Source organism: Gorilla gorilla, chromosome 15, assembly GCF_029281585.2.
Source record: "Gorilla gorilla gorilla isolate KB3781 chromosome 15, NHGRI_mGorGor1-v2.1_pri, whole genome shotgun sequence".
Lineage (NCBI taxonomy): Eukaryota > Metazoa > Chordata > Mammalia > Primates > Hominidae > Gorilla > Gorilla gorilla.
In genome coordinates, this window is record NC_073239.2 from 34,492,041 (window position 1) to 34,506,007 (window position 13,967).

At 37.1% G+C, this 13,967-nt stretch overlaps 1 protein-coding gene and 1 gene segment (V, D, J or C); both read right to left on the reverse strand.

Moving 5' to 3' along the window:
* Positions 1-13,967, reverse strand: part of LOC101135612 (T cell receptor alpha chain MC.7.G5) — a 548,557-nt gene that overhangs the window by 414,460 nt on the left and 120,130 nt on the right. The window lies entirely within an intron of this gene.
* LOC129526820 (T cell receptor alpha variable 8-2-like) lies at positions 7,770-10,209 on the reverse strand. The segment is given in 2 exon segments: positions 7,770-9,792; positions 9,928-10,209. Coding segments are annotated over 2 exon segments (435 nt in total).

The following is a 13,967-nucleotide window of genomic DNA, read 5'->3' on the forward strand; positions in this document are numbered from 1 at the left end:
ATTCTTTCTTTTTCTTTTTGTTTTTTTTTTTTTTTGAGGTGGGGTCTTGCTTTTTTGCCCAGGCTGGAGTGCAGTGACACGATCTCAGCTCACTACAACCTCCGCCTCCCAGGTTCAAGCGATTCTCCTGCCTCAGCCTCCTGAGTAGCTGGGATTACAGGTGCCCACTGCCACGGCTGGCTAATTTTTGTATTTTTTAGTAGAGACAGGGTTTTGCCATGTTGGCCAGGCCGGTCTCGAACTCCTGACCTCAGGTGATCCACCTGCCTCAGCCTCCCAAAGTGTTGGGATTATAGACGTGAGCCACCGCACCTGGCCCATAATCCTAAAATTCTTAAAATGACTATAGTGTAAATGGTTAGAGCTTAATTTTGAGAAGAAAGGTTTAATTTCTTTGGATGTTAACAGGTGCTATAAATTAATTAACTGGTCTGTGTTCCTGATTAATTTATCAAAGCAACTCTAAGTCAGTTTTGTATGAGTAACTACCTCTTTAGTGATTTAAACCTCTAACCAGATTGCAATTTAATATACAATCCATTTCAGAAATAGTCCACATTTTACTTCACCCATACAATGAGGCTCATCTCATCATATATATAATTCTTTCCTAGTTCTATATTATTTGATGCAAAGAAACCTTCATTTTGGAAGATAATTCAAAATAATCCTGTAAGAGGTAGAGTAGGTAAAATTGTCTCCATATGTTAGAGGAAGAAGCCTATCTAAGATCACAGAGTGGGTATGGATAGATGAGAGAAGTCGGTTTCCTCTTGCCTGATCCTCTCAAGGAAACAAAGAGTCAGGAAAGAAAAATTGTGAGGTGGCACCAAAAACAAAATGTGCACATTGTTGAAATGGAAGAAACTGGAAAAAAGTAACCATAAATTAAAGAGACCTGCACAGCATTCACTAGTAGGAGATTATTGAGATTTAAGCATAAGTGTGTGTGTAAGTGAGGACTGCTTATATTGTAGGTCCCATTCATGTAGGAGCAAAAAATAAGATAATATAACCAATATTTAGGGGATAGAAACAGAAAAGCAACTATTATAGGCCAATGTATACACTTGAATAATCTCAAGTATCATATAATGCCAAGAAATAAGAGAGAATAACTGAGTCACTGACATGGCTGAGGCAGAGGAAGAGAAGTTGATAATGGTTCATATAATTTATAAATAATATTTATTAAATGTTATATGTTTGTATTTCCAGATCATTTTTTTCAGAATATTAAAAATATTTGATTCACGGAGTTTGCCTTTCCCTATACACCTGTTGAGAATAAGTTTGCTGCCTTGACACTGGGAGCCATAAGCCTAGCAGCACCACTGGGGACAGGCTGCAGGTGCCAAAAGAACATAGCACGCAGAGGTAGGTGGCTGAGCCTCAGGCTGGAAGACTGAAGGGTGGAGGAAGCTCTGCCTCCTTATTAGTAAGGAGAGCTCTTTCCTCTTCCTTTTCACTCCAGTTTAGATTCATTATGAACAGGATATTGGCAATCCTTCTCAGAATTTTGCTAATACCTGTTAAAGCGTGAAAAGAAGCTTTGATCTTCTTTCCCCCTTTGGCGTGCAGAGATCACGAAGTCTGCTCCCTGTTGATGGGCAGAACTGCATAAGATTGTAAATTCAGGATTACTACCGAATTTACAACCTTTTTATGCCTTTCTCATAGGGAATTCTGAGTAATCCACAATGAGCGTGACTGTTTGCCCTATCCCTTAGCCTGTTGGGAAAAGTCTTTGACAGCCTCTGTGCTCACATCCAATGTGAAGCCGTGAGAGCTGAGCTGAGGGATCCCCAGGTCTTCTTCATCTGTCCTAGCCCAATATCCAAACTTAAGAACTATTGAGATCTAATGCTTCAAAGAGACAGACCTGTGTATGTGATTATAAAGACAACCAAGACAAGTTCTATTCTTTGCCTAGTAATCGTTCTCACAAGCCAATTTAACTATAAATGGTATCACTATGGTCTGTGAGTGGAATCACAAACGTAGCCTTCTTATCCAATATGTTATAAACTATTCATGTTAGGTGTGTATTCTAAGTGGAAGGTTTCTGTTTTTCAGGTTTATGGAGTCCCCAAAATCTTTTGCAAGCCTGGGAACTCTTTCTAATTATCAAACAGCCATCCCTCTCTTGGGTCTTACTAATTCTCAGAGAGTTGTCGAGAAACAACGACCTGTTCCCTGCTGCCCAGGACCCACAGACCCCTTTATTCTCTCCTGGAAAAGCCATTCTCTCTTCTATTTATACCAAAAAACCTCCTTCCACCTCTCCCACTTCCATAAACCCTATTATTCCTGAAAGAAATTAGATTTTTCAAAACAAGCCAGAAGACTCTACAGGCAAACACAGCTTTCTGTCTTCCCAGGCATCATCACTTACACGTTGAAGCACAGACACACCACCTGCTTGAAAACAGGTGAAGGAAGGAGAAACACATGGAGAACTAAAACATAAATTAAGATAACAAAGTGATAGAAAACTATATAATGTATATATGAATGTATCTATACACCTGTATAATACCTATTACATAGGTTCTCTCTTTTTTGAATAATTACTTCAATAAAAGAAGAGTTAATCTAATTTTTTCATGATTCAATTTTTTAAAAATTGTCCAATTCTATTTTTTCTTTTTTCTCATAGTTTAGTTATGCTTATACATTTATCTGTACCATTTTCATGATTTCCTTAGATTTATTTTTTCTTCTAATTACTTGAATTTCGTGCTTATTTACTTGATCTTGTTTTTTATTTATTACTAATGAAAATGATATTAAATGATATATCTTAATATCATTATCATCATTATTATTGTAACCTGGTCCCTAGACCAAGGAAGCGTATGACAGATGAGCTTTCTTATCAAAAAGAAAGAGTAAGCATTCTGTTCTTGCTAGTGTGTTTTATGTATGTTTCCTTCAACTGGCTTCCAAGGCTGCCATCCTTTTCATTTTTGTCATAGGGCTATCACACGGTAGCAGCCTCATTTGTCACTCTCATGCCTCTCAGAGCATAGTCATATACAACAGCATCTCTCTGGTCCACCCTGGGAGGTTCAGGTTGCTGGACCTTCTGTTCGGAAGAATTGACAAATTGTTTTTGTCATTTGTCACAAGAATCTTGTACCTGAAATCAGAAAATCTAGTCTTTGGAAGGGATGCTATGAGCCCCAGACTATGTTTTTGTTTGTTGCTGAGCTGGCTGTAAGATCCTGAGTGACTGCTATGACGGACTGGAGTCTGAATGCTGTTTCCAGGACTAAAGGAGAGCCATGGCATAGAGGTACTGCAGAACCTCAGTGAACATTCACCCCCAGGAGAGGAGCACAACGGGGGTCTGCCTTCCCATTCCCACTAGAATGGAAGCCGTACTGGGATACTGGGATTTGTTTTCAATGAGGTCTGTGATCCCAGAGGACACATACCCTAAAGTCTGGCACTGACTAGAGAAAAGGTAAGAAGAGAAAGATTCAGCCCTTTAGGTAATTCCTCATTCAACACACAGGTGCTTCAGAGATATACCTACTGAAGAAAGGACATTTGGAAGAAACTCAGGAAGTTCTGATGGTACTCACAGGCCTCCAACGCCCAGTACATACACTCTTTCCTTAGGATCTCATGTGTCCTCTGTTGTACCTGCAGTCACAGAGCCCTAGCACAGAAATAAGGACATTTATGGGCATTCAACCTCTGTTATCTTTTCTTGCCTTGTATTTTCTGGCTCAGCTGTACATCCCATTCTGCCTTTTGCTTCTACCGCCGAGTTTTTCTACATAATTCTTTCTAGCCTGACCCTATCAATCTGTCTGTGGTAATATGTGGACACATCAATCCTTTTTTAATTCCCACATTAAGGTCTGCCAGGAAAGAGCCTGCTGCTATAGAAGGTGACAGTGGGAGAGAGAAGAGTCATGAGAAGCTGTAAGACACCGAGGTCTTAATGAAAGGAAGCTCACACAGTATAGGAGTAAACTGCCAGTCTCCCGCTTCATTTATATAAAGGCCCATCTACTGAATAATGGAAAAATCAAGCTAACTATCTTGATCTTCCCTCTTACTAACTGGATTAAATCATAGTCTTGAGAATAAAGAGAATACTTTCCACACAGTTTGTATAACAATAGAAAGAAAAATATTGTGACTCCAGTTAATAATCAGGGCTGTGTCAGGACAGAAGAGAAAGGATTTTCCATTTCATTAATACAAGGAGAAACAGCTGAAAAGAACATTACATTTAGAGAGATGTGGACCAGATTTAGGGCAATAAATCAATTGAAGGTTACAGAATGTTGTTGTAGGTTCTCTTTTATCAAGTCCTGCAGCCCTAGTACAAACGGCCATCAAGGAGTATGCCTATCTGTGTGATTGAATATCTGAAGAGATAATACATGTTTGGTGGTTTCAAAGTGCTTCCCCTGGTTTCTCTCTTTTCCTCTACTTTTCTCTAGCTGCTCATCTTTTACTTCCAATATATGTATTCAAGAGAATAGATCAGTGATATCATAAGTTGAAGATATTTGGCTTAAATTTTATAGCTAGGATTTCAAAACTCAGTGTTCTTTCTTTCTATAATGCACTAGGTTTCTGATTATGAGCAAAATTAGTTATGTTTTCTGGGCCTCCATTTCTTTACCTATAATAATTTATTAAATGTTTACATTGTGCTAGAATATGAGCTAAGCCCTTGAAAGATATTTTATTATTCGATAATTGGAACAACTTCCGACAGGATGATCATGATGATCTCCTGTAAGCAGATAATAAAATTGCAATTTAAGATGTTTGTTAACGTTTCTACTATAATTCAAATAATGACAGAGTTGAGAGTTCTACACACCCTATCCAATCCATAAACTTTTTCTTTTAAATTACTTATTATATTTCTTTTCCTAACAGAAGTTATTTCTACTTTCATGTTAGTATACTTAAATTATATAATATATGCAAAGTTTTACATAATGCATGCTGCATAGTAAATACACAAACCAAAGAAGCACCAACACAAAAAGCTGAAGAGAGTACACAAGGCAGGAAAGTAAGAAATAATCCAAACTGGTTGTAGCAAATATTTTCTATGAGATTGAGCACATTGGATTGATTTTTCTTTTTTCTTTTTAGCTTCTATACTAAAATTGATTTTTCAAAGTTAATAGACTATTTTAGAGCAGTTTTATGTTTACAGAAAAATTGAGCAGAAAGTACACAAAATTATCATATACGCCCTCTATACCTGCCCACAGAAAAAAAGTCAGATTTTTATACTCTCAAAGATCAAATAGGACACAGAAAAGCTGATTGTTCCCTCTATCATGTCCCATAATGCTTCTGACACTTAAATGAGATGTCAGTGTGTTGTTACATTGTTATATTGAGAGGCATTCAGCGAAAAATAAAGCAAAAGGTGGGCACGTTGAAATGGAGAAGGGTTATACACTCCTCACATCCAGTTCATTCTGCACTTACGGACTTATTATATGTTAGTCCCAGCTAGTCCAGAACCTAGCCTGGGTCTTTCTTTATTCTATCAGATTTCCCATTTGTTCTTAGGCTTGACCCACTGCATAACTTGAATATTCTTGTGCTTATCCCTTGAAAAGCTAAGGAAAAACATAGTGGCATAGTTCCATTTAATAATTAGTGATATCTCACCTTGTGTGAAAATATGCAGATGTATTGTAAGGTACCCTATAATGTCCTATATAATTTATAATGTATATAACGGAATTCATTTCGTGGCGAACAATCTTCATAACTGATATATTTTTTTAAAAGATGAAGGACTAAACTTATCTTGTACCCTTTCTGATATCATTACTATAATAGGAAGGCTCATAACCTCCTCCAGAACTGTGACATGTGATATAAATAGAATTAATCTCATTTTAATCTTTGAGCATAGGAGAGCAATATAAAATATGAGACATATCATTTTCCAGTTGGGTACCTGGTGCAGTAACAGCAGAAAATACTCTTGTTTGCCTGAACTCAAAAGCAGAGTTTCTTGGATTGCTAGGATTATTTTTTTCTATGCAGGACATCATCACTGGGGACACACAGAAGGAAGAAATAAAATTATTGATTTGAGCCTTTTTTCTTTTTCTAATGTAAATGTTTACTGTTATAAATTTTCTTCTAAGCATGGCTTTATGTTCTTTCTGTTGTTTACTGGAGTGTTCCATAGATGTCAATATAATAGTGTTGAGCAGGTCTGCTGCATCTTTGCTGATTCTCTAACTATAACACTTGTTCTATTATTTACTGAACACAAAGGGTTTAAGTCTCCAAGTGTAATAGCAGTTTTGTCTATTTTTCTTTTAGTTCTAACAATTTTAGCTTCAAATATTTTGAAGCTTTGTTGGTAGGTACAAGCACTTTAAACATTTTTTTAGTGAAGCAACCCTTTTATAATTATGTAATATTTCATTTTATTTCTTTAATATTTCTTTTTCTGAAGTCCCATTTGTCTGATGTTAATATAGCCCTTCCAGATTTCTTTTGATTAGTGTTTTCATGGATCTCTTTTTCCATTCTTTTACTTTTAATCTTTGTCATTGTATTTAAAGTCAGTTCGTATGTAGATGGGTCTTCTTTAAGAAAAAAATCCATACTGACAATCTCTGTCTTTAAATATCTGTGTTTAGACCATTTACATTTAATGTAACTATTAATATGGTTGTATTTAAGTCTGTTACTTCAGTATTCGTTTTCCACTTCTGCCCTTTGTTTTGGTCTCTTATTATTCTATTATAATGTATCTGTTTGATTTTTGACTATTTCTATTTGTATTACGTTTTTAGTGGTTTCTATTAGGATTACCTACCACTACTATGCTTACTACTTAATCTTTCACAATCTGTTTATATTTATTTATACTGCTTCATGAAAAATATAGAAATTGTATTTAGGTTACTTTACCCTCATTCCTTCGTGTTATAGTTGTCAGATGCCTTCCATCTTTAGACTTTGAAAACCCCAACGGGGAATTTTATAACATTTTATTTCAACAGTCTATGCATTTTAAATAAATTAAGAAGAGAAATTATTGTGAATAATGCTTAAATTAACATGGAAATACAGATATCTATTTGAGATCCTGATTTCAATTCTCTTGGATATATACCCAGAGGTGGGGTTGTGGGATTATATGGTAGTTCTGTTTATAATTTTTTGAGGAACTCCATAATGTTTTCTATAGCAGCTGCACCATTTTACATTCCCAAGAACACCGTACAAGGATTTCAGTTTCGCCACAGCCTTACCTATACTTAACTTTTTAAAAAATAATGGTCATCTTAACATTTGTGAGGTGATATCTCATTGTGGTTTTGATTTGCATTTCCCTGATGATTAGTGATACTGAATACCTTTTCATACACCTGTTTGCTATTTGTCTGTCTTCTTGGGAGAAATGTCTATTTGAGTCTTTTGCCCATTTTAAACCTTTTTTTTTTTGTTGTTGTTGTTACTGAGTTTTATGGTTCCTTGCATATTTTGTATATTAGCTACTTAACAATATATGGTTTGCAAATATTTCTCCCTTTCCATAAATTGCTCCATTGCTGTACAGAAGCTTTTTAGTTTGATGTAATATCATGGGTCTATTTTTGCTTTTGTTGTCTGTGCTTTTTGTGTCATGCCCAAGAAATCACTGTCAAGTCCAATATTATGAAGCTTTTTCTCTACGTGTTCGTCTAGTAGTTTCACACTTTCAGGTATCATGCTTAAGTCTTTAATTAATTTTGAGTTAAGTTTTTGTGTATGGTGTTCAATTTTATTCTTCTGCATGTGGTATTACAATATGCAAGATATGGAAAAGAAAGATTAGTGACAAATAAATAAATAAATTGTGGTATATTCATACAATTAAACATTACTCGGCCTTGAAAAAGAAGAATATCCTGCCATTTGTGACAACACTATTGAACTTGGAGGAGATTACGCTAGGTGAAATAACCCAGTCACAGATGGACAAATAATGCATGATTACACTTATTTGAGGTATCTGAAATAGTCAAATTCATAGAAGCAGAGAATAAAATAATGGTTTCCAGGGACTGGGGGGAGGGAGAAATTGGGAGTTGTTGTTCAATGGTTTTAAAGTTTTAGTTATGTAAAAATAAGTTCTAAAGATCTGCTATACAACATAGTGTCCATAGTTAACAATACAGGCTTGAGCACTTGAAAATTTATTGAGGGTAAATGTCATGTTAATTTTTCTTACAACAATAGCAGCAGCAATAACAACAAAAACAAAGAGTCACAAGGAAACTTTTAGAGGTGACAAACATGTCTATTGCCTTGATTGTGATGATGGTTTCACGGTTGTATGCATATGTCCAAACTCATGAAATTGCATATATTAAATATGTATAGTTTTTGTATATAACTTATACCTCAATAAAGCTGACTGTAAAAGAGAAATGAAAACTAGTTTCTTGTATCTTATCACATATTTACTATTTCTGTTGTTCTTCCTTCGTATTTGAAGTTGCAAATTTTCCTCTGGTATCCTTTCCCTTCAGCCTGAATAACTTCCTTTAGAACTTCGTTTATAGCAGGTCTGCTCACAACGAATTCTCTCAGTTTTCCTTTCGAGAATGTCTTTACTATAATTTCTTTGCGATATTTTTACTGGTATAGAATTCAGGGTTGCCAAAGTTATTTTTCTGTTGGTGTTTTAAAAATGTAACGAGAGATAGATCATGCATTCTTACAGGTCACTGTAAGTACTTTGATGTTACTCTAAGAGAAATGGGAAGCTATTGCAAGGATTGGAGCAGATGAGTGACCTATCTATATTTGAAAGATCTCATTGGCTGCTGTATTAAGAATGTCCTGTAGGAGGACAAGCAGGGAAACCATTTGGAAGGCTACTACGGTAATTCATTGAGATGAGGGTGGCTTGACCAAAGAGATAGCAGTGGTCAAACTATGGGTCAATCTTTTAGTTAGGGCCAACTGAATTTCTTGATGGATTCAATGTGAATAGTGAAAGAAAAAATAAGAGTCAAAAATAACTCTGAGGCTATGGGCAGAGATTCTGAAAGAATGAGATGCTGTCGATTGAAAAACAATAGGTAATAGAAGCAGCATGTTGGCAGTGAGAAGGAGAGGATCAGGAGTCCAGTACTGATCACACTAATTTAAAATCTTCTACATGTACCCTAAAACTTAAAGTATAATAAAAAAAAAACTTGACCCTCTTCAGTGTGGTATCTCCAAGCAGAAGGAGAATAGTCATAGAAGTCTGTCTCTTCTACGTCTTGTCTGATGTGACCCAGTAGTAAAAGAAGGAACGTGTTGAAGTCTCTGTTTCTTCTCTGGAGTCAAGCACTCCTCATGGCTCTGTTCTTCCACCTTTCTCACTTTCATCAAATGAGAGACCTTGCTACAAATAGTTCAGGCTGTGCCCTTGAGTTCCTGAAAACCTCAGTGTCTCAGGAAGTTTGTGTTCAGCTCCTCCTGCAGTCCCAGGCACTGTGTCACCCACAGCACAGAAGTACTCAGCAGCATCGCTCACATGGGTTGATGGTTTCCTCAGGTAGAAGGAGGTTTCGCTCTTCTTAAATTCAGCCTCAAAACCTTTGATGCCTTTAACCTGGGTGGCCTCTGTTAGGTCTTTGAGGAGAAGCTGGAGGCTTTGGCTAGAGTATTGGACATACCAGAAGAGAGAAGGAACTCCACTATAGGAATAGTTGCACTTCAGTTCCAGAGGGGCTTCTTCAGAGACAGTGATGTGGCCATCAAGCTGGGTCACCGACTGGGCTCTGGTTCCTCCTGCAACATCAACACTCTGTTAGTGAGACCAGAACAGATCTACCTGTAATGAGACAGAGTCTCTATTTAGATTCCGATTGGAACAATGTTCCTTGTATGGAGACGGGAGCAGGGAAACAATATTATTATACTTACTCAGTGTGAAGAACATTCCAAGCAGCAGAATGACCACTAAGAGCATGGCTAGGCAGTGAGGAAGCTGAGAGCTCTATTCTAGAAGATCTCCTGAGTGGGAAGGAATGTGCCAGAGGATGGTGAGTCCTTATAATGAGGAAAATCTGGGATTCAAGAGTTCCCTGCTTAGGTAAGGCCTAGAGACCACTAGTAAGAGCTGCTCTCTTGACAACAACCACTCTGGTGTTGATCCTACTCAGAATGTGCACCTCAGTGAGCTGTGAGATAAAGCCGCTCAGGAAGGACAGAACTCTTCTTAGCAGAGACATTTCCGGTCTGTGAAACATTGCCCCCTGGAGGTCAAATGTGGAAACACACTGAGTCTTTTGGGTTTGGGCTCCATTTTCTTGGTTTGAATTTCTTAGCAGAATAATCTGATGACAGTGTTTTCAGGGGTCTGCTTATGAGGAAGCTATTTTAATCTTATAAAGTAAATAATATTATTTAATCCTATGAAGTAAATAGTATTATCATCGTCATTTTATAAACGGGGAAACTAAAGCATGGAAGAAAAGATTCAATTTGTCCAAGTCATAGTAAGTGATAGTGATGTAGGTGATCCCCATAACCAGCCCAGCAGGTTTCCTGGCTTCACACAGGAAAGAATTCATGAGTGAGCTGACAGAGCAAAGTGAAGGCAAGTGTATTGGAGCTACAGAGTACAGGAAAGTGGTGGCTCCATAGACAGAGTAATAGCAGCAGCAGTTACAGCCCTTGTGGATTGTTGGCTAGCTATATATATGGCTATTTTTTGATTATATTCTAAATAATAAATAAATTCATGAATTACCTGGAAAAGGAACCCTAAACTGAGGGTTCCTCCCCTTTTAAGCCATATAAGGTAACTTCTGGGGATTGTCATGGCATTTGTAAACTGTCATGGTGGTGGTGGGAGTTTCACTTAGCATGCAAATGTATTATAATTAGTGTATAATGAGCAGTGGGGCCAATCAGAGGTCACTTTCATCTCCATCTTGGTTTTAGCTGGTTTTGGCCACTCTCTTTGCTGCATTCTGTTTTGATAAGCTCCTGTTTTGTTCAGCAGGGTCTTGTGACCCCCCAGTGCTCAGAAAACAAGTCTGGCTGATCTGCTATCTCAACAGAATTGGAGTTTGTCTCATCAATATGATTTAATAATCCACATTATTGACCACTGAGAACTATTGCACATTTTACACTATAGCCCTTTACAGTAGATCTTATCTATACTGAACAGACAGGAAATCAAGTCTTTATGAAGTTAAATAATTTGTCCAAGGACATGCAAGGATTAGAATCCAATTCTTTTCCACTGCAAGCTCAGTTCCTTGCCCACTATGTTATCTGTGACATAGTACTACCCTATAAGACTAGATGCAATTTTACCAAGACAAATGCTTAGAGCAAAATTTAGAAGAGAATAGGGACTTAAAAAAATCCTCAAGGAACCCAAACACTGATGGGATAGAGAGTGGAAAAAGTACTAAAGAAACCTTGAAGCTGGGCGTGCTGGCTCACTCCTGTAATTCCAGCCTTTTGGGAGGCCGAGGCGGGAAGATCATCTGAGGCCAGGAAGTCAAGACCAGCCTGGTCAACATGGTGAAATCCCATCTCTACTAAAAATACAAATAATTAGCTGGGCATGGTGGCTTGTGCCTATAGTCCCAGTTACTTGGGAGGCTGGGACATGAGAATCGCTTGAACCTGGGAGGCGGAGGTTGTAGTGAGCCAACATCGTGCCACTGCACTCCAGCCTGGGTGACAGAGTGAGACTCCATCTCAGAAAAAAAAAAAGAAAAAGAAAAGGAAACCTCAAAGGGTATCCAGGGAGGTAAGTGGCAAATCAGAAATGGCTGGATTTCTAAAAAAGAAGGAAAAAGGAATTCTAAAAAGAAATGAATGGCTAACAGAGTGAGTGGTAAATAAATGTCTATAAGATGATAACTTTTCAATGTCTATTGATTTTTTATTGATGCGTAATAATTGTACATATTTATGAAATGCATGTGACATTTTGATACACACATACAACGTGTAATTATCAAATCATGGTAATTGAGTTAACCATTGCTTCAAACATTTATTATTTCCTTGTGTTGACAACATTCCAAATCTAGCTATTTTGAAATATACAATACATTATTGATAACTATAGTCACCATACTGTGCTATTGAACTACTGATTTTTTTAACAACACAAAAATCATGATTTTGGTCTTTTCAGCAAAAGGTCAACTGCTGTGGGAAGAGGCATTGTGATGAGACAAGGAAGAAAACATTTGAATATAGAAATCTCCTTCTAGAGATTGCTGGATCCTCTGAAGAGGAGAAAAGAGTCATGGTGTTAACTGGATGAGGATGTTGAAGAGGTAATGGTAGGGTTTATAAAAATTGGGGTATATTTACATGCTTTTGGAAAGAATGTATAAACAATGGATCAAGGTTTTGAGGAGACAGATGGGATTGGAATATGGATTATGGGTAGAAGGACAAAGTTTTGGTAGGAGGAAAAACAGTTATTTTCAATTTTATTGAAATGAAGGAGAAAAGGATTACAGTAGTTTAGATTTAAGTGATACTTTGGAGTGTGAAGGTAGAAAGTGAAACACCTATTACCTTCTAATGGGATCTTTTTTCTTGTTATACACAGAGATTAAATGTCTCCCAAGAGAGTGAATGGAGGAGGATCTGGGTTAGGAAGTCTGAGGTATGTGAGAAGTTTAAAAATGGCAGTGAGATGTGATTACAGAGAAGAAGAATACTTTCCTGGAAACACTGTGGGCCTAGTTAGTTTTGAAGGTAACAACATTTATTTATTTATTTATTTATTTATTTATTTATTTATTTGAGACAGAGTCACACTCTGTTGTCTAGGCTGGAGTGCAGTGGCATGATCTCAGCTCACTGCAACCTCTGTCTTCCAGGTTCAAGCAATTCTCCTGCCTCAGCCTCCTGAATAGCTGGGATTACAGATGTGTGCCACCATGCCCGGCTAATTTTTTGTATTTTTAGTAGAGGCAGGGTTTTGCTGTGTTGGCCTGGCTGGTCTCAAATTCCTGGCCTCAAGTGATCCACCCACCTTGGCCTCCCAAAGTGCTGGGATTACAGGCATGAGCCCCTGCTCCCGGCTGGTAACAGTATGTTTTAATGACACCAATCTGCGCAGCGGTGTACTCTGATCAGACAAGATATGCATTACAATAAGGAAGATACAGATTCATGATTGGGAATTAATTAGATCACTGCTATGATGCAGAATTGGGATGAGAATAATATAGTCAATGACTAAAGATTGAAAGCAACAGGTAATAGAGTATAAGCATTATAGGTAAGAAAATAAGAGATAAGAAGCTTCTGAGAAATAAGGTGAAAATAAAGGGGAACAAAGGCTACAGTAACCAAAACAGCATGGCACTGGTACAAAAATATATACATAGACCAATGGAACAGAATAGGGAACTCAGGAATAAGGCTGCCCATCTACAACTATCTGATCTTTGACAAAGCTGACAAAAACAAGCAATGGGGAAAGGATTCCCTATTCAACAAATGGTGTTGGGATAACTGACTAGACAAATCAGAAGATTGAAATGGGACCCCTTCCTTACACTGTCTACAAAAACTAAGTCAAGATGGATTAAAGACTTAAATGTAAAACCCAAAAGTATAAAAACCTTAGAAGACAACCTAGCAATACCATTCTGGACATAGAAAGGGGCAAAAATTTCATGACGAAGACACTAAATGCAATTGCAACAAAAGCAAAAATTGACAAATAGGATCTAATTAAACTAAACAGCTTCTAAACAGCAAAAGAAACTACAGAGTGAACAGACAACCTACAGAATGGAAGAAAATTTTTGCAAACTAGGCATCAGACAAAAGTCTAATATTCAGCATCTATAAGGAACTTAAACAAATTTACAAGAAGAAAAAATCCCAACAAAAAGTGAGCAAAGGACATGAACAGACACTTTTCAAAAGAAGTTATTATTGTTGGCTGCATGTATGTCTTACATGTA